Consider the following 26220-nt stretch of genomic DNA (forward strand, 5'->3'; position numbering starts at 1 on the left):
ACACAGCACCTACAGTCAGCACACACCTGGGGCATGTCACTAGCACTCTGGCCACTAACCAGGTCTGAAGAAATGTCTTTTAACTTGTGCTGAGCTTCAGGAGAAAAAAGGTAAAGTGCAGACCATAAATACTGCATTTTGCCCACTGTCAAGCATCAGTCCTGCAACAATTCTTGGTCTATTACTATGAGTGAAAATTCACTCATTTCATTGGACTGTGGAAACTTCCAGCTTGAAACTAGGTTTGGACAGCTAGGAATTATTTTATCTCACTAGTTAATTGTCCAAGTTAGCAAAGACTTGAAAAGCTACTGTTACTCTGTGGTCTCTATGTGCCAATGTAACTCTGGAAGCAAAGGTGGAAAAAGCAAAGACAATGCCCCTGAGTTCTTACAGAATCGATCCTAACTACATTGTGCTGTACAATGGTATAGAGGTTTTAGCCTCATTAATTGTTTTAATAATCTCATAAGGCCTTGTTATTCAATCTAATAATTTCATGTTCAAGCAGTTTCATGTTCAACCATAAACACCAATGTGGTTTATCTCACCTTAAATATTTCTGTTGCTATTTATTTCAGAGTTATTTTGGAAGATGCCAATGAAGCAGTGACCTAATTCATGTCCTGCCAAAGCTGATAGGAGGTTTTTGCAGAAGCTCAGAAACCAGGCCACAAAACAGAAACAATAACCCTTCAAAATAAAGTAGATACATCTTCAAGATTTATATTTACATTTTGCCTTTATATATAGTTTTCCAAGGTCAATGGCTCAGGGTGCCATTCAAGGAGGCATTTGGGCACATTCAGGTTCATTTTGCTTTCACAGCCTTTCTTTGCAGCTCCAGGCAAAGCTCTGGTACCAGCACTGAGACCTCAGGGTCTGCTTTCCCCTACCACCACCACGAAGCCCAAATGAATCACACATAACATGAATGCACAAAGTCCCTCTGAAGGGTGCAGCTGGGCACTGCCACAGCACATGGACCTGCCAGCCCAGGCGTGTGGGGAGCAGCTCCAGGACCCACACACAGCCCCTGGACCCTGCAGACAGGAAGAAATTGTGGCACAATGGAGTACTGGATAGAAAACATCCTCTGTCCTGTCTGTGCAGGTGAAAAAAAAAGAGATGGATCATTGCCATTAAGTTGTATCTCTCACACAACACAGCAAAGGAAGAAAAAGTTGTTTTGTGGATAACCATTGCTTGCCACTTTCACTCACAGACACCATCTACTTTTCAGCTGAGTAACCCCAGGCATTGGCTCATTTGCACATACATCTTCATTTTTGTGGTGTTTGCCTTAACTGCAATATCCTTTCTCCAAAGTTCTCCCCTTCCTTCCCTGCAGCATGCACTAAATTCCCTTATTATTCACTGATCTCCCTCCCTGTAGGATTAGAGATCAGGAGAAAGAAACACTAGTTAACACTTTATATTAATTTTATTACCCTAAAGGATTCATTAGAAGATGCAACTACAATGATGAATGTAATAGATATCCCTATAAATAAATGATTTTACATTTCTAGTGACTTCCAAGGTACAGTAATTTATAATAATTGCCTTAGCAATTTTTTTTTTTCATTGCCTCACCATGGGAATAGCAGAAAGAAAATTATCACTGCAACATACTATTGGAAGAGTCTGTGGGTAAAATTTACATTTTCTTTCTCAAAACGTCATTTGTTAATTAATCAAATGGTACCTAACAACACCCCCACAGCCACAGCACAGCTTTAGCCTGCTGCAAGCTTAGACAAAAATAAAAGTCTGTCTGCATGAGAACATTTAAGTGATTTAATACAGCACCTTATTAGAGAATGGGATTTCTTCTGCTTTGAAGGAGGGTGTCAGATGATGGGGTGAGAAGGGCAGAAATGGGAAAGCAAAGGTTCACAGCCAGATCTGCATCCAGGGGCTGGCTCGGTGGTTCACCCATCTGCTTCCAGGCCTTGGGGTTCTGCTGCCTCTGCCTGCAGGCTGGCCAGGTTCCTGGGCTATGGCTGGATGGCAGGAGGTGGCAGCCTCCATAGAGTCCTTCTAGATAAAGTGCAAGACCTTTGGAGAAAATGTCCTCATTTTCCAAATAGGTTTGTAATCCCTGGGGGTGCAGAAGGGGAGCTCCAGAGTGTGTCCTCACCGCCCTCAGAGGATGGGAGCTCATGTGCTGCTTCTCCACACAGCCTCCTGCTAGTGCCAGGGTTGGATCCCCTCATGGATACACTTGCCCACTCCTTCTGCAGCAGGATCTCTGAATGAGGATCTCACAGCCCAGCCCTCAGCTGAGCACCTGTGGCCACAGTAGCCATGAGCAGGGAAGGTGGCCCAGGGTCTCATGCTGACAAGGGCAACCTGAAGAAATCCCAGCACAAACCTCTGCACCAGTGTGGCTGCCAGTCTGGCTGTGAGAGGACAAACTCATGGGGATGGAACCACCCAACAGAAGAACTTCTCACTCCATCTTCAGAGTCAGTCCACACCATGCAAACACAAACCCTAAGGGGATCAAACTCAGTTTGCACTGCGTGTAAGAAACACAGATGTGCTCTTTTGCCTTGAAACAATTTTAATTGAGATGAGGTACATTTTTTTTTTTGTTAAATGGATGAAATACCTGTTGCATGGCCCAGAGCAGGTTAAATTTTCTCCCCTCTGTGACCAGGAGAGTTTGTTTCCCATATGCTGATAGCTGAAAATGGAAATCCTATGCAAGGTAACAAAAGGCAGAACATGAAATGGCCTCTGCTCAAGTAATGTGGGGTCTAACACTTACCAGGCAAAGCCAGGCAGCTGGAGGGAGGGGGGTGAGATAAAGGAATGGGACAGCAGGTCAGAGCTATTCAATAAAAAGCCAGAAATAGATCTTGCTTCTCCCCCTTCCAGCCTGTGCTGTTTCAGGGCTCAGAGCAAGAAAGGCACATAAGGCACACACTTGAATGCCTTTGGGGACCTGCAGGGATCTAAGTGACTTACATCTAGGTCAATTAAGTGTAACTTAACAGTCAAGCTTTAGAAAAGTAGCATGGGGGCCTCTCCAGAAACTCTCTGTTAAGCTTCTGTTATAAAGATAGAAAGGCATCTGCATCAGTAGCTGCAAAGCCCATTTGCAAAGTGACTCTAGCTGCCCTAATTCTTGGCACAATCTTATCTTTCACTTGTGCACACATGCTTTATCTGGTGGGGAGGGAGAAGCCATCCTGCCACGCCAGTGGCCAGTCCCAAAATGCTCTGCAAACACAGCTCAGCCGCCTGAGAGGGTTCTCACCTTGGCCAGGGTTTGCTTCTCCAGTGCAGGGGTGTCCTTGCCATGCCTACCCCACTTCCTTGCAGGGATTACACCCAGCCCAAACACACCAGTGCACAGAAGAGCCCAGCAGATGCCCAGATTTTTCCAGTGCCATGTTTCAATCCCATTATAAGGGAATATATCAAAACCAGGAGTGAGGATATTACTTTTTCCCCAAAGCATAAGAATAGTCTGCAAACCAAACCCACCGTAACAAAGTCGGTGCTTCACCTAAACAGCAGAGGGCATGTTTACTCCAAGACAAGCAGCTGAGCATTTTGTAAACCATTTTCATGGCACCTCTTGGTCACTGAGTTAAAACACAATACTGACACATTTGCTCATACTGGTAGCAGAGTCAGTAGCATGTTCCTTGCTACCGCACTCAAAACCAAAACTTAAGATTTTCTGAAAAAAATTAAATTAATTAGAGAGAAACTAGGTGAACTCTAATTTTTAGGAAAATAACTACCACCCATCTCTGGCTAGGTCAATTTGAGACCTTCAGGGTGACAGACTCACAGTGTCACCAGCCTCCCCTCCATCAAAAAATAAACAAATTAACTAGAGACATTTCTTGCTAAAATGAGCAGATAGGATTCCACCACAGATGGACAAAGGCTACCAAAGAGAAAATTTAAAACAGCATTGATGAAGCATCCCATGACATCAGCCTTTTGTCAGGGATGGGGAATGCCCTCTGGCACCAGCCTGGATGGGCTCAGCTGCCTTTGGGACTAATGGGGAAGGCACAAAGGATGCTGTACTGCATCTGTGCAGAGCAGAAGCCCTCTTGCCTCATGTTCTTGCTGCTTGGCCCTAATGGCTGGTAGCTTCCATGGCTGAACCTGTGGGACTTTGTTGTAGCACCCTACACCTTCCTGAAGATGAAGTAGGTCATTACTTGCTTTTCCAAAAGCTAATCCCCCATGTCTGTGCTGCTGGCTCAGGCTATGTCACACCAGATGAGCCACCTTCCTGGTCTGCCTCAGCAAGCCCTGGCCACTCCGGGCAGCAGGACAGCAGGTTTGCCCATGGGGGCTACTCCAGGGAAACCCAGGGAAATTCCCAGGATTGTGGGAATCCACACTGTGGTAACAGGCCAGGAAAGGCTTTCTTGTAAGAAGATTTTGCCAAGAGAGAGGTGGACAACCTCAGGAAGGGGGTGAAGGCATAAAGCACTTGGGAATTCTTGGCCTGAGCTAAATGGAGCGAGTGCTGTATTCACCAAAACATTACTTACTCAACCACGTGGACTATGGGAGTGCTAACACAATATATTTCTTCCACAGTGCATATTTCCTAGTGCTTATCTTGGTCTAAGTGTCTCTGAGTAGTTCTTGACGTGCTAAAATGTCACAACTGAAAAAAACAGATTAAGAAACCCAGCGTACGTACCTTGGCAACAGCTCGGCTCACTAATCTAACGATGGCACTTCCAGTGACTTGGGCTTCCTCTCTGCTTTGCACAGCAGAAACATTGGAACAAACACCAGAGCTCAGTGACAGACTTGTGTCACCAACAGCACTTTTAACACTGCAGCTGGAGTTGTGCAAAACGTCTGGAGCCATGTCAGAACCCTGCGCCTGAGGTCCACCCCAAAGCTGGGAGGGGCTGCTGCTGGATTTAGCGAGGTTTAGCTCTTCTGACTGCTGGAAGAACATTCCCTTTGACAAGAGAGGCACCCTGATGGCATCTGCACAGCTGCCTTGTGACCCCTTCAGCAATTCTGCAACCCCATGAGATGTTACAACACAGAACTGTAGGACAATTGGTTGTGTCATTGTCCAGGACCCCAGACTTGGGTGTGGATACTGATTCACAAGGGCATACATCTTCCCAGAAGTGGAGTTGCCTGTGCCTGTGCAGTTACTACAGACATGTGGAAAGAGTCTCTGATGATCCTTAAGTGCAGGTTACTCCTGTTACTCACGTGGCTACATGTGGCCCTTAAGTGCTGCTCCTACACTCACATACTTAATGAGTGAGTTTGTGCCCTCTGTTTTATGAAACTACAGCACAAAGCAGAAAACTAGGGGGAAAAGAAATCAAACTTCATTTCCATCTTTATGCACTTTCATTATATATTAATAAACAAAGAGGGAAAAAAACAGTCACCAAGAGATGCTATTTCTAGTCAAAGCTACAATGAATAGGAAATTCTCCAAGGCCTGTGTGAACAAAAACCCAGGAGTGGAATTTTAGCTCTTTTAAACAGTCACCCAGAATTTGTTTCCTGCTCTCACAATATATGTTTTCCATATTTCTTTCTGTCTTTGTGTTCCCTTGAAACAAAGGCAAAGTGCTTCCAGAAACCTGGAATCTACTGAATGGAATCCACTGTGGTAAATAGCAAGCAAAGCCAGATCTGAAAGACCACAGTAGCTGTGAGACTCCATGGGCACTGTGACCAGCTTTCTGATCTCTTGTGCAGGAAGTAGGGTGGAGATAAATTGCACCCACATTTCCAGGTAATTAATATGTCTGCTTTGCATGTAGAGACTGCTCTCTCTGTTCTAGCACTGGGTGCACGTTCTCATGCACGATGGGAAGAGGAGGGACGCCAGGGGTGACAGTCCCACATGAGAAGCCAGGTGACTGGCCCTGTTATTACCAGGCTGTAGTGATGACTCCACCTTAATGACACAGGAAAGGCACCTCTGGGTGTTGCTGGCCACGACACAGCTCTGCTGTCACCACTCCCAGCATCTGTAAAACCCCTCACAAGCCTGGCCAGCTGTGAGGACAAGGTGTTCCCTCTCCTTGGGCTGTCACGTTGTCCCCAGCTGCCCTGGGAACTCATCAGTGGACATTCCACACAGAGCAGGGAAAGCAAACCAGGTGAGATGCAGATGTTCACTGCACACACAGGTTGGGCTGGAGGGGTAGCACAGCTGTCTAAGTTATCTAAGCCCAGCATACAAGGCCTAGAAGGTCAATGAAGCCCTGAATCAGGCTCTGGTGTTGGAATTAGCTTGTTTGGCCTCTCATTTAATGAGCAAAGGCTTTGGTCTCCCAGGCTGTAATGTAGCCCATTTATTGTAACATGTTTGGAAAGGAGAATCAAAACACTCATAATGAAGGGAAAGGGAGAGTAGTGAATACCTCAGACCTTTACCGACCAGGCTTCCCCATGGCCTCTTCCAGGGTTTCACCAGCATTTTATGAGCCTGCCCTTGCACTGCTCCCTCCAGATGACTTTATTTAGTTTATACTGGGTATCAGCAATCCATTCCCCCCAGTACTTCTTAGCCAGACCAACAAGATGACCACACTCAATCCTGCAGATGTACTAAAACCAGCACAAAGCAAGAGCTGTGCTGCTCCTTGCAGGGCAGTGTGACCTTAGTAAGTCACCCCACAATTGTTCTCTTATTTTCTCTTTCTCTGCTGTTTTAAATATTTGCTTGGCCCCAGAGAGCTTTGCCAGAAGCAAACTTGAGCTTTCCAAGCCATGAGGAAGACTGTGGCTTCTGGTGGGGACTGCAGTGCAGTGGCACCGTCACCTCCAGTAAGTGACCTGGGAGATGCAGGATGGGGCTTTCTGAGTGTAAGCAGTCACACAGAAGGCACACAGTTACTCCCCCAATAGCAGACTGATACCATAGCTGAGACTTCACATTGGTGTCTTCTGATTTATGTAGAAAGGCTTTTTTTCTCCTGAACTTCAGAACAGTAGACTGTACCATGGTAAAAACCCAAATCAAACCATCAGAAAGATTAGAAATGCTGACAAGGCAAGGATTCAGACACCTCCCACTGGAAATTCTAAACCATCTGGTTTTCCTCCTGTTGAACAAAGTCAAAACACAGAAATCCTCTGCAAAAGAACAGTGATTTTCATCCAGCTCTGCACAATCACCCTTGTTTCAGCCACCTGTTGGTCCACAGGACAATTTTGAATTTAAATTACACAGACTTCTGTGTAATAATGGGCACTGCCTTATAACAAATACACACACTCTTTGAAAATGTAAACACACTCCTGAGAATAATGCAGCTTTAGAGGTGAGGACCATTCAATCTCCAGGATGTCAGCTGGGTCAAAAGCTTTCCTTTTGTATACATCCCAACACAATTAAAATAAAAGCAAGCTTTCTTAAATAAAAGCAGGTTAACTGCCTAGGTGGTGCACCTCAATACACTTCTCTCTCTTTTTATTTTCCCTTCAGGAGAAAGATCAGCTTTCTTTTGCAGGATGTTTATAGTGCAGCCTGGCTGACAGCATCCGGGAGATCTGCTAGGACACAGATATCTCTGTTCTCCAGTGACCTGTCCTGTCATCACCACAAAATCACCATCTCTCTGAACCATGTCCTTGCCTGTTTCAACAGTAATCTTTTCCAGCCTTGGAAAAATGTATAGAAATGCTTTGTGTGGTCACTATAAACAGGAGGAAAAAAAAAAAAAAAGGATCCTGCTAGATTTTAACTGAGGAGAATCAGACACGTAACTCTTAATGATTTTAAGCTCTCTCAGGCTCTCAGCACGGCACTTCACTAGAACTGGTGGTTTCACAATGGAAAAACAGTGGCATAATGTAGCATAATTTGGGTCCACCAATCTGCATCAGCCTTCCCTGAGATACAGGTACATTCACACACCTGGTTTTACCACTCTCCTTCAGTACCTTGACAGAAATGCAATTCCCACTCTGCTAAGAGAAAAGGGAAATGTTGTCTTTTCTGATTTTCTAGACACAATGCTGGTTGTGGTACAACAACATTTGCCCTGACTGGCAGCTCAAGTGTATATTGCCAGGGCAAAAGGTGTTTTTAATATAGAAAGATGCTACAATTATCAGCAGCTGACACACTTGCATTATTGTTGGAATGAGGTTTCAGGTGGGAAGCAGAGACTGTGAGCCTCCAGCTCAGTAGGAGCTTGTTACTGAGCTCCCTCCACTGCTCCCACTAGAAAAGAAGGCCAAACTCCAGTTCAAGGCTTGGCAAAACTGGAATTGACACTTTTTGTGACACACTAAATTGGCACACACGTCTGCAAGCAATACAGACCCACCAACTCCCCTTGCAGCAAAGGCATTTTAAAACAGACACATGTTTTTGGGAAAAAATAATTACAAGGATGATTGTCTCTACCTCCATACTAGTATTGGGGTCAAGGTCATCACACTCTGATTCCTCTGAGCTGTTTGTCTCCTTGTTTGGCAGCATGAAGAGGAAGAAAGAGAACAAGAGATTAGAAAAGAGATTGGTTAGTCAGGGCAGAGCAGCACAGTTGTGAGCAGCGCGGAAATGGGTAACGGTAGGGAAAATGCTCCTGAAACACAAACAGAAAACAAACTGACAACAAAAAAAGGGAAGCAAAGGTAAAGACATGCTTTTGCCAGAGAAGCAGCAGTGATTCTGCAATTCATTCAGGTAGTGAAAACAAGGAGGAAGCAAGAGGAGGAAGAACTGTGCCACCATGCTGGAGCAGCGCTTCCCTCGGACCCAGTCCTTCCTCATCCGGAGGGTGCGAGGGTGCCCGGGATGCAGTGTCAGGGCTCCTCCCTTTGCACATGCCAGGGCTATTGCACCAGGCTTCTAAGGCAGAAAGCCTCTGCAAAGGAAAACACTTCATCATGGACTCTCCTGGAGAGGGGTGGATCCAAAGGACATGCTCAAGTGCTTTCCTGCATCAAGGCTGGGCTTTGGTTGTGTCAAAATCACAACAAGTGTTTGCTTGCCTCTGTTGGGAGGGAAAGCCCCAGATTAGTCCTGAGCAGGCCTCATGGTCGGTTTATAGGGGAGGATCCTCTGAGTTGGAGCACAGTAGTCAGGCACCCAGAGCAGAAGATGGAGCTTAACCCCACAGTTCTCAAACTTTTCCATACTGGGAGATCTCAGAGAAAGAGAGAGAGACGCAGACAAACAGACACACAGAGACACACACACACACACACACACACACACACACACACACACACGAGACCTTCTCCTGGCAAGACAGAGTCAGCATCTCTGCCCTGTCTGATAACATGGAAAGAAAAAGGTCATTGAGACCATCTCCCTCGACCAAAAGCCTTAAGAATCCCCAGACTGGGAACCCCTTATCTTAACATCTAGTGAAATACTGACCTAGAAAACACTCATCAGCAAGGCCACTGGTTCACCCAGTGGCTTTCTCACTGCTGCAGCTGCTCTGATGAAGCAGATCAGAGGTCAGTAAATCACTAGTGTCCCAGTTTTAAGTTATTTAACCATGTATATAGTTGGGTTTCTTAATGAGGATTACTTACTTGCATGTGGGATGCCAGGAAAAAGAAAACAAAAAACAAAGACTGCATTTTATCTTGCATGCAAAAATCCTGCTAAAATGGATACTACAAAATAGGACCAAAAAAAAAGATAACTGAAGTTGAAAAAAAAAACCAAACCAAAACAACAAAAAAAACCAAAACCCAAACTCAAAATTGCCACCCCCTCCATCTCTCAGGAGAGGATGCTACAGGGGGTGGAAAGGATGGGAAGCAGGAGAGCAGCACAGAGCTTTCAGTTGGCCTTACTCACTTTAACAGAGACTTTGCTCCCCAGAATATCCTTGGATTTACGAGGCCCATTGGCTTCATTTTTGCCACTGCTCTCCTTTTCCGCCCGCTTTCTCATGCGCAGGGTATGCCATGAACATGACTTCCTGTTGTACCAAAAAACGCAGCAATCAAATGGCAAATCATAGCAGGAAGAAAGGTTTTGGAAAGGGGAACCAGCATCCACATTTGCAAATACTGCAATTCCCTAGAAGGTGAAAGCCACTGGCAGGCAATATGCCTGTCTCAATCTCAGCAATGAGAGCTGAAGTTAAAAACCAAACCAAAGAGTTCTGCAAAGCAGATGTTGTGCCACACTTGCTGTTTAAATGCATGGAGCAGGAAAAAAATGTCCATGATGAAAGCACAGGCAACTCAAACTTGGTCATCTGGTTTCAGGGACTTTGTCTTGCATTGCCACAAATAGAAATTTATTTTAATTTTGCTACATTTAAAAGACGAACTTGGTCCTTAGTCTCATTGGTTGAAAGTAGTGTAACAAATATAAATATGTAAGGATGGTCCTAATAGATTACTCAGTATAATAAACTTTAAAAAATTAAGAAATTCAAGTTTTTGCTCACTACGTGCTGCTCAGAACACAGACAGCTCAATAAATAGGAACTGGTTATTAATTTTTCAAGAGATAAGTAATTTCCTAGAATGACAAGCTCTGCTGTGTCTCTCAAGACCAAGAATTTCCCATTTGACTTTGCCAATTCAGTTAAAGAGAACATCGGTCAGACATGGGTTTTGGGTAGCATTACAGCAGGCACCATTTCCAGTAAGTTTTTTACCCTTCAGTACTGTTCCTACAAACTCATTCTTAGAAAAAAATAAAAAAAGACCAATATCAACCTTTGTAAGAGCAATGCTGTGTTGACAAGAGAATTGCATATCAAAGCAGACATAAGAAAAAATCAAAACAGTTCTTGATATGGGTTTCATTTGGTTAAAATAGTGGACAGGTTGGGGGGGAATTTAGGGAAGGGTATGTTGTCCAAAGCATAAAGCTCTCAAAACAGCAGTGTGATGAGCTGGGATCCAGGTTCAAAGCATCTGCCCACCTTTAAGTCATGCAAATTTGATTTGCATGTTTAAGCCCAATGTTTGGCACATGTCACGTCTACAGTACCTTGATACATTTTACAAAGGAAGTTGTATGAAATCCAGGGATCACCTGTGATGCCAATAAAACGCAGTATGTTAGCAAGGCAGGACCCCAAGGATGCCCCACACAGCCGACGCTCCCCCATGAACACTGCGGCTGCCTCCTACGCGCCTCCTGCTTTTCCCTCAGCACCTGATGGGGGCTGTACAACAGCTCTGTTAAAGAACAAGCAAACCCTGCCACAGCCACAAGACTGAACTGGGTCATGACAACTGTTTTCGCAACCAGGATAAGAGTCTGCACTAACTCAGCCTGTAAGGGCAGTTGTGTCTGAGCACAGGGAGCACCAGAGCACCCTGCATGGCTCAGACAGGCACTCAGTGCTGACTGGTATTTGGGTGTTTCTGGACAAGGTCCAAATGTGAACTGCACGGCAGGGGAAGTTATCCAACACTTCAGGACTGTTGTTTTCCTTTAGGATATATAAGAAGCAAGAACGTGGCAGATGGGGCTCCCTGAGCTATATAATGACTATAGTTGAACAATTCATGGTGCCAACACTGCTGGATCGACAGTATATTTTGTGTACAGTATTTGTCACAGAAGAAACAGCTTTATTACTTAAACTAAATAGTCACTGTGATCTGCCAGGCCAGATAGAGTTGAAGATAGCACAGCTCCAGGTTGTTTTTTACTCATAGGACTCCTATTATTCAAGCATCTTTTTGTCTTCAGGGTTGTTTTAGCTGTTTGATTCTCAAAAACATCATTTAGGACTTTAAATTTCACTGCAGTGAGGAAGAAAGAAGTACAATTCATGTGTCTTTCAATTTTGTTACACCTTCCTGGCCACAATTCATCTGCCTACAGAATCTGATGCAGAATTTTACTGTACAGCTGCCATGAAATCACTCTTCACCAGGAGTCTGGTACCGTGGATGATTCTAAGGGCACGTGGTTGCAAATTGTGGCTAGAGAGGAACCTGGGAATGGCCGTGGCAGATGTGAAAGAGATGTGCCAAGCAATTCCTCTGGCTTAACATGCAATTCCAGGTAGCATTCATTACTGACTGACAGGTAAAGTCATCATTTCTCTTAACTGAAACAGCAGCAGAGATCAAGTTATTATTTTTAGTGAATCTGTCACAAAATCTTTCCTTGTGTTCAATTCTGTGCCTCGAGGTATTTGTGTAAGGTAACACAATTTGTAGCATACATCATGCATTACCATCTAGTCATTTTAGATGTTAAAAGAAATCAACAGGTATTACTGAAAAGAGGGTTGTACCTTCTGTATTTAATACCAAAAAACCACTTCCTTGCATTAGTCATTTCAGACTGACAAATTTCTAAAAATCAGAAAAGAAAAATATATATCCACACATTTGTTAAATAAGCAACAAAATATTATAAACAAAATTAAAATTAAAACAAAACAAAATCAAACAAAAAAAAAGGGTCAAACTAATTCTTTTACCTCATTAAAACATGCTCATAGTGAAAATTTATTTTACATATTTAAAATAGTACATTTAAAATTAGTTACATTACAGGTACAATGATGAACATTGCGACTATTCATTATATTGCACAACCTGACTTCATCAATGTGAGTTTGTTTCTTTTTTTTTTTTAAATAGTGCAAAATACTTTTTACAGGAATGTACTTGGATGGGGGTCTTGCAAACAAAAAAATATATTACAAAAGTTACTGCAAACAGAAAAAAAACCCAAAACAAATGAAAAAAAAAAGAAGATACAAGCTGTACAAGGAAATTGCCATAGACAACAAAATCTCTCCTCCTTGAGAAGCAAACCTCAGTTCAACACAGAGCCTGGATTTTTGTGTTTGTTTTTTTTTTTAATCTAGATGCTGTTATGACCAATATATAGATTAGTAACTTAATACAACATAAATAGAAGTCCAGTCCAAGCAGGTCCATGTTGGTGTAAAATGGTGTCACGTAAAGCATATCTTTAACCGCCTATGGTTTTATTTCTCTCCAAAGTATAAACAAAATCCCACAAAATGAAAATAAGCAAAACCCGAGCTATCCACCATGGCTGCCCGACGCTGCGGATTGACCACTCAGCTTGTTCCAATGGCACTGTAGATAAAAATCAGCAGGATTTCCCTACCATTTGGGTTTGTTTATTTTTATTCATTTATTTTATTTTCCTCAAAAAATCCAAATAGTGCTCCCAGCGAAGCCAATAGGGCACTTACTTGATGCTTCCATCGCTATTATCTGTAGTGGATTTAGGGAGGGGAGCCAAGATACTGCCAGGGATCCATCCTTCAGCAGCTGGAGAGTGGTCATTTGCAGGCTGGTACACCAGGAACATGTTCTGCTGGTTGATAGCAAGGATCTGAACCACCTCTCCTTGATTCACACAGATCTCATCCTCCTTCAGTGCATAGTAATCTTTAATCACCACCATGGAAGAGGTCCCATTGCACCCTCCCAAATCAGTCTGCAAACGGACACAACACAAACCGGTGAGCGGCTGGCACGGAGGAACCTGCCCTTTCTGGCAGCAGTCCCACTACTTCATGTCCAGCCTAACCAGACCAGGGAAAAGGACACAAAACACTTGGAAGTTCACATTGGCAGAAAAAGATTTTAAAGATCTGAAAGGTGGCAGTAACCTAATACAAACCAGTCTCCTATTTCACATCAGACTTCAAAGCTGCTAATGACTGTGTCCCGAGGTGTTCTTATCTGTGGGGGTGTCACAGATGAATGGTCTGTGCTGAGCCAAACGGGGAGAAAGACAAATGAAGCTGAGTGAATACTCACAGTTAAATATAGGTCAGATGGAAAGTGGCTTTGGTCAACCTCAGACAGCAGCAGGGTCCAAACACGGTTGGTGGCCACTGACTCTTTGGTGGGTTGTGTGCAGCACACCGGTACCCCAATTTTACCTTTAGCTGGCACCCTGCGAGCTGTTACGTGGGAAAAGGTCTAAGCTCTTCCCTACCACAGACTTTTTCAGGAATAGATGGTTAATGGCTATCAGAGAAGCCTGAATATTACTTCTGCCAGAACTGGAAATGGATATCTAAGTCACCAGATCTGCAAGCACAGTGCCCTGAAAGACATCGAGATCAGTGCTTAAGGGTCAGGCTCTGTCTCTGTTTCCCAGATGAAGTGTCATCCATGTGGATGCCAGGGCTTTTGCATGAGCTGTTGAATCCCAAATCACATGTTACCCCATTGCTTCAGTATGTCGATTCCTGTTGACCCGGTTAGCTGCTAATTAAAGATAACATCATGGATCACCTGTGGCACAAGAAATGGGCTGTGAGATCATGTTTTATTAGATGAGCTCAGTACCTTGCTTTGTTCATACTTGTCTCCGGGTTGTGAGTGCTCATACCCTGTGCTGCCATTGGAGGTAGGTATCTTCAGGGGTGGGAGAGATGGGTTACGGCTTGTAGCCTTCAGAGGCTTCTCAGACCCTACTGGAATAGAAGAATGGGGCCTGGTGTTGGGCTGGGGGACCCGGCCGGCCTGGGGCCGCAGCACCGCCGAGCTGTTCTCCTTGCGTTGGTACTCGATGGGCGACTGCAGCGCTGCAAGAGAGAACAGGAGTCAGCCACCTGCTCCCAACAGCCTGGCCAGGGGCTGCAGAGGTGTTCCAACAGGTGGGATGGTTCAAACACCACAGACTCAAACGCTGCAAACCAAACAGGAACAGGAGATGCCGCCCATGGAAGCACATGGCGTGTTGACGGCCAGACAGGACACAAGCACTTCACACTTCACTTCGTGCTGTGCACGTACTGAACACAGCACTCCATGCTGATGTGAAGAACAGCTTCTCTAACCTACACAGTGAGTAGGCTAAAATGTTTGCCATTTATAGCATACATAATTGCATTCATTTTCTTTGAAACAGCACAAATTAATCACATCCTGTAGTCAAAATAAATGAAAGCCTGACTAAGAGGTGCACAGCACATTTGCAGAGATTTTTGCTAACATCAGAAAACACAGGTCAGGACCTCTAAGTCTCATTTGCATCTTGCCAATAAAGTGTGACTATTAAATACTCTTCAGACGTGAATCACTGCAACTTGGCTCTCAATGAGCTTTCTACATGAACTGCTTTGGTTCAAGGAAACTGCTGGAACTGGCCAGCAAGTCAGGAAGTATAGATGGCACCAAGATATTCATCTCAGCAGTCCAAACCTCTCCAGAAAACACCCAACAGGCAACACTAAACAGCTTCATAAGCCATAAAAAATAAAGTCTGCTTATGAGAGTAGATTTTATAGTCATGGAGAGAGCTGGCACTGGGAAATGGAAGGACAAAAATTCCCAACCACAAAGAAATAAATAATCTGTTATGTTTGGAGGAGGAGGGATCAGGGCTGGGATTCACAGTGAGAAGATTTGCTGGGCTCAGGCTACCAGCCCCAGACCTTTGGGCTTGGTTTTTTGCATGTCATGGGGCTTTAACAGATGATTTATAGTCAGTTAATACTGTGTACATGCATCAGACTAAACCTACTGGAATGCAGAGAGACTAGTCTAGCAAGAGGCAGACAGAGGACATAATGTCACAGCATCAGCCCCACCAGGGAACCACAACAGAAGGAATGTCTTTCCCAACAAAATAAAAAGGAAAGAAAAACAGAAAAGCTCAGCACCATACAGCACACTCTCTAGCATTCCCCTTCCAGAGAAAGGCAGGACCAACTCAAGAAATCACTAAAGAACAAATGAGTGGAAAAAAATCAATCAAGGAGGATGCCAGATCACCATTATCTTCAAAAGGACACAGACACAGATCTGTAGCAATCTGGAAGATTACTTGTCCCTAAAACCTGACCCTTGTCACAAAAGCAGGCTGTATTTATGCCACGGTGACTGCCAGTTTCACTTGCTTACCTCAGCTGCAGCTGAAAATGGTTTGGTCCTGCTGCAGACCAGCCACAGAGGGCAAGGAAGGCTGGGGAGAACTTTGACAATGATTTTAACAGTGACATTTTTCTCCTGTATACAGTAAATAAGGCTGCAAGGTAGTTAGCAGTAAGATCAGAATGGATACTTCTCAATCTATCCTGAAACAACCTACTGTACTCAGTACTTTTAAAGGGTATTTAGCTGAGTGTCCATGTCTGACTGCTCATTCCACCACGAACTATCACAGTGATGCCTGGCTTCCAGCCTCCTGTTAAACATCTGTCAGTATTCTTAGAAGCTTCTGGCAAAAGTCAGTGTCCATCTGCTTGCATGTTCTCTCTTTCTCTCTCAAATTCCCCCCACAAAACATGATTAAAAGAAGGTAGAGATGGATGGAATTCTCCTTATGAAACATGTCCAGCAGTGACAGACTTTTGTTACACTTGCTTCCTAAAGAACAGTCACAACAGCCCATCATTTGATGCACAGCCCGCTTATCAAGTTTAGCAGCTTTTACTTTTCTGTGGAAAAATATTAAAAACTTGAATTTAACACTTTTACATTAATGAATTTTGGATGCAAATCCCTTGCTTTGTACATAGCCCCTACTCTTTAGGACTCCCCTGGTGAAGAGAGAAAAATCAGAGACAGCTTGGGCAAGAACTCAAGGGGAATATTTTGTTATTAAGTTTACACAGCATTGGCTCAGTGTGGATTTAATATGACTTTAAGGACATAAAACATCTGCTTTAATGAAACACAAAGCTAAAGATCAGTCAGCCTCAATAAGATTACATTCTAAAAGCCACTTAAAATATTCTGGACTGGACAGGCTCTACTAGATACAGTATCATTTTCTTGGATCATATTTACAGTTTTAAGGTAAATCCTTAAGCTTGTGTTTTAACAGAAATCTATTTTTACTTTTGCTTTAGAGATAGTGATGATTATGTTCCTAGCCCATCAAATTGCTTGCTGGCCTCACAGAAGATAGGCTGAATAGGGGCTATGGAGATGTCTCAGTAGAAAGAGAGGCTCACAGGGCAGTAAGTCCTGTGAAGATAAGATGGAATATTTAAAAAATAAAAAGAACAAGCAAGAAAGATATGGAAGGGACAGGAAAGCCCTGCATTAGTGCCTGCAGAGCTCTCCCAAGGCTTTAAAAAAAAAAAGTCTGCAGCTAACTGTTAGTGGAACTTATTTTTATTCCAGTAATTCCAAAGCAAACTGCACTGTCATAAACCCATGAAGTTTTGGTACCAGCTGGTCAAACTGGAGCACTTAGACTCTTCATCTCACCAGTGTATTTAAGGAATCATTTTGTCGTGGGTGTATGAGGCCGTTTCTATTCCAGGTCACAAAAACCCAGTATCAAGTTATGGCATCATGGGTGAAATATATTTCCCTTCTCAGCCTGGCCATAGATTCTGAACTGTCACAAACAACTTTTGCATATAACCCCTTCCTAGTTAACTTCTGAAAAGTAAAATTAGGCTGAATTAAAAATTTTAAAACCTCCACATTGAAGAGAAGGGGACCTTTGCTTTGATGTGAACTGAAAGAGCCTCTTCCCATTTTGTGGCAAAAAAATCCACAAAACCAAATAACAAACCCTGCCCCCAAAAAACCACAAAACCTAACATATTGTGCCAAGTCCAAACATCTTGATTCAAGCAAATATGTCTTTATTATTGAACATGTATTAAGCTATTAAATATAGAACTTGAATATAAGCTCTATAAAATAAGCTGTTTTGAAATGAATAGTGCAAAGCAATCTTGGAGGCATCCAAGGTACTTTGTTGCTTCCAAACAAACAAAAGAGATACTATTTTTAGATTCTTTGTCTAGTCCTGTTCCCTTCTCTTACCCTCATCCACTCAGGAGCAGGAATAAGCTAAAATTGTTAACTGAATTTGATTCCTCTGTATTTTCAAATTACACACTTTTGTTGATTGTGTGTGTGTGTGTGCCTGGTTTTTGACAGATTTTTTTTTGAAACTTATCTTTGAAATATTATTTCAGACCACCTCAGATTTATTTCTACAGCAAAGCTGATACTTTGGAAAGGCCCCTTTTCATGCACAGCTCCCATGGCTCCTAGGAGAAACATGCCCTTGCCCTTGTTTCCTTGCTCTTTCCTTTGTTTTGATTTTTTTTTAATTGAAAGCTGCTGCAGCCCTGCAGAGCTGGGACCTGTAGGGGGTGCATGGTGGGGCAGCCTTCGTCCCACCTCACATCCTCAGCTGGTAGCACACAGTGATGTCAAACAGGAGGCTCCTGGGGATAAACCTTGCTCTGAGTAAATGAGAGATGCTGTGTAGACACAGTGGTAACCTGGCTTCATCATGATCTAGAGATGGCTTCAGATTTAAAATCTTGCTGTACAATGGAAAGCAACAGGTGACAGAGCCCTGCAAGCCCCAGTATAAAAGTACCACCAACAAAAGCACCACCCACGGAGGGACCTGAGGAACATGAGCCCAAGTGACACATGCAGAAGTGGCTCAGTAATTTTCTCACAGAGGAAACAAGGACATGAAGATTCTAAATCCCATTCAGCATTGCAGTTTGGGAAACAGAACAAAGACCATGTACGTACCATTTAGGAAATCCCGTTGTGTTTCCAGGACCTGGTTGATGTCCTGTACCCAAGCTTGTTTAATTTCTGGATTAGCTGCCTGCAAAATGACTCTCTCTGATGTTTCCCGGCTCATTAGAGCAAACTTGCAGGGATCATTGTCCACATTTTCTTCAATGATAAGGTAGTTCATCTGAAACAAGCCAAGGTAAGCATTTTACAGGGAGCACAAGCTAACGTTATACAAGAATCAAAACTATTGTGAAATGTTCCTGAAAATAATTAAGTGCCATAATAAACTGTTAGATCGTAATAAGAAGAATTTGTCTCATCTAGATATACCCAGATAAATCTAAATCTTAAATATGGTGCTTAATAAAGCTCTGACAGATGTACCAGACATCCACCCACCTTGTCTTGAATTACAACTTCTATTTTAAGTAACACAGAACCTGACTGATGTGCTTTAAATTTACTGAAACCCATAAATAGAACAAAAATGCTCCTATTAATATGTTAATAAAGTCTGTCATTCCTCCAATTTAAATAACTGTTTATATTTCTTGTCCTCTGATAAGAAAGTCTCAGTCATTAGAGCATTTTAAAAATGGAATAGACTGTGCACAGAGATATAATGAAAAAAAGAGCAATTCTCCCGTGATGCTCCAACAGATCTTATTTCTAGCAGATTAGAGTCATCTGTGTGTAATCATTTCACTTGACTGTAGTCACAGATACTCTTTCTGGAAATATATGGATGGGAATTTTGGCTGCTGTCCTGCCCTTCGGAGGCTTCTGTTTTAAGTGTACTCAAAACTTTAGCTTTTCCTGAGATACTTAGAGTAGTAAACAAGAATAAGTTGGCACAGCCTCCCAAAAAAACAAGAGAGGGAGTGTCTTCAAAAGCAGACAGCTCTGAAGACTAAGGCAGTAATGTCTCCTAGAAGAAATCCATCTCTAATTGCTCTGAGTATCTGTCAAGGTATGGACATCCACTCCACATTGAAATATTGTCCAGCATTCAAACTTCAAGATGGAATTAGCATCTTCCTTTGCTCCTGAGGGTCCCTGTGAAGTTCAGTGATAAGCAGGAACTTCCCTGACATGAGGACATGGAAAGGACGAGGGCAAACAGGTGAGCCTGGACAGTGCTCTTGCTCCTGATCTGAGCTCATTTTCCTCTGGTTGACAGCCAAACCAATCCTGGTATGACTCCAGGTAAAAGATGTGTAGAGTCCCCTAACCTCCTATTTGTGTCTCAGGGAGAGAGCCTGAAAGGTATCCAACTGAGCAGTATCTGAGAGGAGATGTGCCGTTTCTCAACACTGAGGACCTGATTGTGTAAAAAAGGATTCTTCGCTAATGCAGGACAAGATGCTGAAGCTTCTGTCACAGTTTAAATGTGACAGACCTTGGAGAACAGTATCTGGGAGTCCCATCTTGCTGACAGACCAGAACAGCTGCAATTGAAGTCATATGCACTCTTTGCTCTGTGGCTGTGACAGAGGAAAGAAATGGGATCTGTGGTGCTGGCTCAGGTGGAGGCCCCGCTGCGAGGTGGGGATGCTCAGGGCCCAGGGAGGCAGGGGAAGAGCCTGCTCCACTGAGAGCCACAGCTCTTCCCTCTGGGAAACAGACAAATGCAAAACTACTGAGAAGCTCTGGTGGGGGCAGGGAGAGAGGGTGTGAGAGCTGCTGGCCCACAGACTCCATGCTGAGGTGGGGAAGACATGCATGGACCACAGGGGATCCCACACTTGCACTAGACACTCAACAGGAGAATGGGCTGTTTGCCAAGCAGAAGAAAAGGGGCTGGAAAATTATCATACAAAAATTTAAAACTCAGGCAGTGGGAACAGAATTCCTTTCGTAGGCTGTCTAACTAGAAAAGCAACTCATACCCTTGAGGCAAGCTAATTTTATTGACATTAGGAGAGATTTATTTTTCTCTCTTTATCTACAATATACAATTCAGGAATTGTTTCCTGCAGATAAAAGCCTCATTGTTATATATACAATAAACTGAAGTAAAAATGATTCATACTATTTCCATCTCCAATTTTAATGTGATTTAAATCAGCAAAAATAAAATCAAAGCTGATCATCTAAATGAAGATGATTGTTTATTTGTACACTTTGGGTTTTCCCTTTATAGCCTATTATTTGGTTGAAAACTATAAAATACACTGACTTGCAAATGGATATAGGCTTTTCAGTAAATGCTGCTGTTTCCATCAGCCAAGAAGAAAACCTCATTTCAGTAAATATGCTGTTTACTGTAAATTTGTTTAGTTATATATGTTAATATGCATTGTTTCAGCTGGTAGTGTTCTCTTCTATTTCATATTAATCCACCATTTAAAACTTAGAGCAAACACAATGCATTCCCCCATGTCTCTTACCCTGTGTCTTTGAAAAGAAATCAATGCTAGACTGGTTTCTTAGCTTTGAACGAGCCAGAAATTCAAATGAATCAATGATTTTGCTTTTTCTGCAGGCACAGCAAAGGCTGTTCTACCAGGAGATGTGCAGCACTCATTCACTTTCACTGACCATTTAACAGGTCAACTTTGCATTTGTTAAACAAAGAAGTATTTCCACTGGTTACTTTCAGCTTTTACTTTTAGCGCCAGCCCTATATTCTGGACAGATTATTTAAAACCAAAATTAATTTCTCAAAACTCTCTTTATAGTTTATCTGGTTTTGTAATTCCTCACAGCTGTATTTTTGGAATTATGTGTGGTTTTATTTGTCTTTGAAACATTCTTGCAACATCCAAATCTGTACTAAGAGCCCTCACCCAAATTAGGGAGAGTATTTCCAGAAATATTGTATTAAAGGCTTAGTATTGACTTATAGTTTGGCCTAGAATGACTGTTTTGGATACTGTACCTTCATTTACCTTTTATAATCATGCATAAAAAGCAACTATTGTAAATGTCCTTTGACTACTGCAGGTTTTGTAGCAATATTTGCTAATTCAGAGCTATGAATGACAGAGGATCTGCCCTGGCTGTGTTCCTTGTAAAAATTACCCAATAAATTTAGACACCCATGGTTTACTTAGAGATGGTCTTAAATAGCTTCTGATCCACTGAAAGGTAAATGCAAATGTTTTCTGCACGTTGCTGTCCCCTATGACAGACTGAACCTTACATGATCATCAGAGGAGTATGCTTTTCCCTCTGCATTTCTTACCTTTATGCTCTTCTTGAACATGTAGCCTGGTGTCAGAGATCCTTTTCTAAGGAGTTCACTGAAGATAACTATTTGCTCAAAGAGAAACACCCTGCGCTCCTTGGGTCGAGACTGCACCCCGGAATCCTGCTCCGTCACGTAGAAGGTGTCCTGCTGCAGCAGCTTGCCTTGAGCTGTCAGTTTGCCCTGGGAAGCAGACAAGGCACCAACATTACAAACTCTCACCCACTGTGATCCCACAAGGTGATATGCTCTATTTCATGCAGCCCAAATTTTCCAGGCAGTCCTGCATTCATGTGAGACATATCACATCCCCTCTGAGTTGCCAAAGCAGCAATCCTGTAAATCATGACCTCAGCTGAAGACAAACAACAGAGGTTTTCCTTGCTCTCATTGCCACCGAATACATAAAACCAAAAGCAAGAGGTCTCAAGCAGACAGTTTTGTACACTTCATTCCAAATCCTGTTCCCATTATGTTCCTGCAGGGCTCCAGCCAAGAGCTCTCCATTATGTCCTAAGCCAGCAGTCACTGACACAAACCTCTGAATGTGCAAAGGCCAGGACCTAACTGTTTGCAGTGCATAAGACATTAAGACAAATCTTAGTTCATTTTGGAGATAGGACCTCTCCCCAAAGCCTACCCTGGCTTATTTACAAGCCACAAGCTGTACCCTGTGGGGTTGTAACTCCCAAGTCTCCTCTTGGATGTTGCTGAATTCGGCAGGAGCTGTTAAAGTGTTAATAATGCCAGGTGACCTTACTAATAAGCAGGGCAGGTTGGTTCATCACTTCTTTTGCTCTGGTAATAGATATAATAAGTCTCATTAAAGCTTCCAGAAGCTTTTACAGACCTCACATTTTGAAGAAACAATATGAATTGTCACAAGTTTAGAGTGTGTCACTCCCCCACCTTTGAAACCTCACCAAAGCACAGAGCTCAGCACTGCAGAAGAACAAGCCCTAGATAAGTAGCTTGGGTAGATTGTAGAGACACTCATAGAAAGAGAAAGTAATTTTCCTTGCCTAGTTATTATTCTAAGAAGAATGCAAATGCATACCTCAAAGCCTTGGAGCCGACCCAGGTTCATCATGTCATTGCAACGTTTTGGTACAAGGCACATTAATTCAACTGCTTTCTGTTGAGGAAAAGGGATGTTGCATTATTACAAGAGAACCAGAGGGCTCCTGAAAGCACAGTGTCAAATAATGAAGTTCAATAGCAGGATTGCTGTGCTTATGGCAAGGCCCTGATGAATAGATATCTAAAAGTCATTGGTACAGGATGAAAATGCAGGACTGCACCATCATCTTTTAGCTCTGATTTAAGCTAAGAGAAATACCACATTTAGAATAACAGCAGGATCTTCAGCTATTGTCAAAGGAATACTGGGGTTTTCATTTCTCCACACAGAGTCCCATTAGTCCTATTGTCCAGGGCATGAAAATGTACCTCTATCTCGGAGCACTCCAGACCAGCTTTTTCACTGTACCTCAGGAAGTCCTGGAGAAAGCAGAAAGGTTTGCATTAAGGCACTTCAGGAAAGACAGAACAAAAGGCACCAGTTTGAAAAGGAAAAAGCATATTCAGCATGTGACTTGAGAAATAATTTGCTAATATTAATAAATTCATCTTCAGAGATTGCTGAACATCATAACCACTTTAGAAATATGGAACAGGGGTGTGGATGGCTGTTGAGAAGATCACAGAAAAAAAAGCAAAGCTGGGGTTAGACCTTGGGATTGCTTATTTGGTCCCTGTCTTAAGCCACAAGACCACACAAACACACACATGAAGATTTTTCTTTTCCTTTTGGCATTTTGGGGAACACACTGCTGTGCCTTTGCTAGTGTGCAGTTCCCAAACCTGGGCTGATGGCAGCCTGCTGGGGTCTAGTTCATAAAGAGGAGAAACCAGCTCAGAGCCCCAGTGCTGCTGGAGAATTCAGGGTGGGTTCAGACATGCCTCATTTTAGATATTGGCTTCAGACCTCTTGGGATGAATTTTCCAAAGTGCTGAGTAACCATCATTATGGATAAGTCAGCATAAACCAGAGTGGTCAGGCTCCTTGGGAAAAAAATTGTGGTGAGCTCCCCAAATTTTAACACAACAGAATATTCTGAAAATACGTTTCTTCAGCTAATTTGAAGGCAGATATTCAGAAGTGGAGGCTATAGCATTTCCTAGAAGCATGCCATTCAGCACCTAAGACAGACTTTAGCAGTACACTTGTGAATCTTTGTTCCAATTTAAAAAAAAATTGAAAGTTTGCTCTGAAACTTCAGAGGAAGAAAAGTCCTATTTGAAGCGTACTCTTCCATAAAAAAAATTCAAAAGAAAATTAAAAAAAAAAAATCTGATCCTAAATTACAAACCGCTCACACAGATGTGGCCTCCTGCTCTCTGGACACTTTCCACAGGTCTCTGTCACTGCATGCCCAGAGAGCAGACCTCTTTTCTTCTAATTTGATATATTTATTCCTCAGTTAAGTCTAAGGCTGATTTAAAATAACTGCATCTAGTGCAACATGCAGACAGAGTTAAATCCAAACTCTATTTTTTCACTCACCTTGAGAAGAAGCTGATATTTAGTTATTCTTTGAATGGGTTTAATCAAAAAGTCACTGATGGTCAGCCGTTGGCTTATTTCCTGCTGAACCTCCTAAAAAAAGAGGATTAAGAACAATTGCAAACAATCACAGAGTAAGACAGACAACATGATAAAATGTCTCAGCAGAGACTTATTTCCACTGAAAGTTGGTCTGTTCTTAATCTTTTGTTTGCAAGAGGGAATTTCTGAGGATTTAAAAATCTGGCATACCCTATTTAGGCAAGGCCTGGGTAGAAGCTGTGACCGAGCTGGGAGGCGCTGGGAAGCTCAGGATCCCTCCTGCTCTGAGCTGAGCCAGCAGCCCAGCAAGGACTGAGGGTCACCCTTCCCACTGCCGTGGGGATTAGCTCTCCAGCGAGCCCTGCAGAACAACCTCCCGCTCTGGGGTGAAAGGAAACATCTTTCCCTTGTTAAACAAGCTTCTTTCACATTACTATCGAAATGTGTCTAGTCCCAAAGACTTCTCGAAACAGACAGAGTTACTGGGGATTTATGAGAGGCACCACCCAACTCCAACAGCTTTTACCTCCCCTGTTGTTTGCACACTACTGGTTTAAAAGCCTTGTTTTACTTGGAACAGAAATTAGTGCATTTGTGGTACTCTGAGGGCCACACACAGTTAGTACTGAATTAAATATTTATTAGAAATTCACAATATGAGAATTTGAAAGCAGTAAATAATAACACTTTCTCTGTATGGCAGAGACCTCAGCACCACGTGCAATATGAAAATCCTCAGGAGTTTGTTTTAGACAAACCCCAAAGGTTACAGAACAGTCTCCTTGACCTGGACTCAGAGCTGTAAGCAGTAACAATGTACACTGAGCTGTGCTTACCTCAAAGTACGTTTCATACTCAGCTACTATATACTCAGAGCGGGGCTTGTTTTGGCAATACACCACATACATGTGCAATCGCCGCTCCTGTGAAGGCAAGAGGCACAGCAGCCTTGTGAGATACTGGCTACCCTTCTGGCATTAAAAGCCGGCAGAAAGTTGCTGTGATATTCTCCTTGGTCTTCCTTATTTGTGGTTTAATCAAAGATTTAGTTTGCTAAAGCACGAAAGAAAATCAGTAACTGCTTCTGTTCACATCTGCACCTAGGCAAGGGGAGCTTTCAGGGTTGTGGCCAGTGAGAGATGTTACACCCACACTGACAGGTCTCAAAGCTCCTCTAGAGTTATGCTTTGGCTAACATCACAGGAACATGTAAATTGTAGCAGTTGGCAAGTACCTGCTGTAATTGTATTTTGGCAGATGTCCTTGACCATATCAATTTTGCCCCCCAAGTAAGTTGTCTGCAAGAAGACAACGATTAATGCCTTAGTGCAATCCAGCTGCCCAATGAAAATGTGTAACTATAGGGAAACTTTGTGTTTAAATTCAGTAAAAGAATGGAGTCGGCACAAACAGATGTTTTTGAAAAGGAGCCATTACACCCTAAAAGACAATTGTAGTAGATATAGGAAACAAAGTAAAACTTACATGCTTAATAAAGAGCTGTGCTAAACGCTCAGGTTCTTGAAGACATTTTTCCAGTTCACCCAGGAAAAAGCTAAAAGAAAGGAGAGGAACACTTCAGAAGACTTCTTTAGGTCATCCCAGCAGCAAACCAGTCATCCTTCTGATGTAACAGTGGCATTTTAACTCCAGAATTCAGTAATAAATTAAAAGGTAAGCTTGGCTTTACCCCTTAATGGTGGGATTTCTAAATCGTTAGATGAGAGCTGTGAAATGTGGAGGTCTTGTCTTGCAAACTGTCTGCTCTTCTTTCCCATGAGAGTGGTTTCAACTTTCAGAAAGTGCTGATCACTATCTAATTGCAAGAGTTGCTCTCCTTCACTGAGAACTCCCAAAGTAAAACCCTCCCATATACCAAAATGCTTGTGAAAACTCAACTTACGAAAACTCCCGTTTTACCAGGAGTTCTCAGTTGCATGAGCAGATTTGGAGTACTGGTCAACATGAAAGAGACTGCTCTATGTTT

At 42.8% G+C, this 26220-nt stretch overlaps 1 protein-coding gene across 12 annotated transcripts in view; it reads right to left on the reverse strand.

Moving 5' to 3' along the window:
• Positions 1-26220, reverse strand: part of KALRN (kalirin RhoGEF kinase) — a 481244-nt gene that overhangs the window by 16931 nt on the left and 438093 nt on the right. For 8 of the 12 annotated variants that reach the window (XM_059852696.1, XM_059852697.1, XM_059852698.1 and 5 more), the window contains 11 exons: positions 25719-25788; positions 25070-25156; positions 24192-24284; positions 23075-23125; positions 22683-22760; positions 21623-21808; positions 18445-18616; positions 14269-14507; positions 13158-13405; positions 9803-9926; positions 8390-8449 (listed from right to left, as the gene is read on the reverse strand). In XM_059852696.1, the coding sequence (XP_059708679.1) occupies positions 8390-8449; positions 9803-9926; positions 13158-13405; positions 14269-14507; positions 18445-18616; positions 21623-21808; positions 22683-22760; positions 23075-23125; positions 24192-24284; positions 25070-25156; positions 25719-25788 (1408 nt within the window). Of the gene's footprint in view, positions 1-8389; positions 8450-9802; positions 9927-12197; positions 13039-13157; positions 13406-13532; positions 14215-14268; positions 14508-18444; positions 18617-21622; positions 21809-22682; positions 22761-23074; positions 23126-24191; positions 24285-25069; positions 25157-25718; positions 25789-26220 lie in introns of those variants that run through there. The other 4 variants (XM_059852699.1, XM_059852700.1, XM_059852702.1 and 1 more) reach the window with 4 other exon arrangements.

Source organism: Haemorhous mexicanus, chromosome 8 (assembly GCF_027477595.1).
Source record: "Haemorhous mexicanus isolate bHaeMex1 chromosome 8, bHaeMex1.pri, whole genome shotgun sequence".
Lineage (NCBI taxonomy): Eukaryota > Metazoa > Chordata > Aves > Passeriformes > Fringillidae > Haemorhous > Haemorhous mexicanus.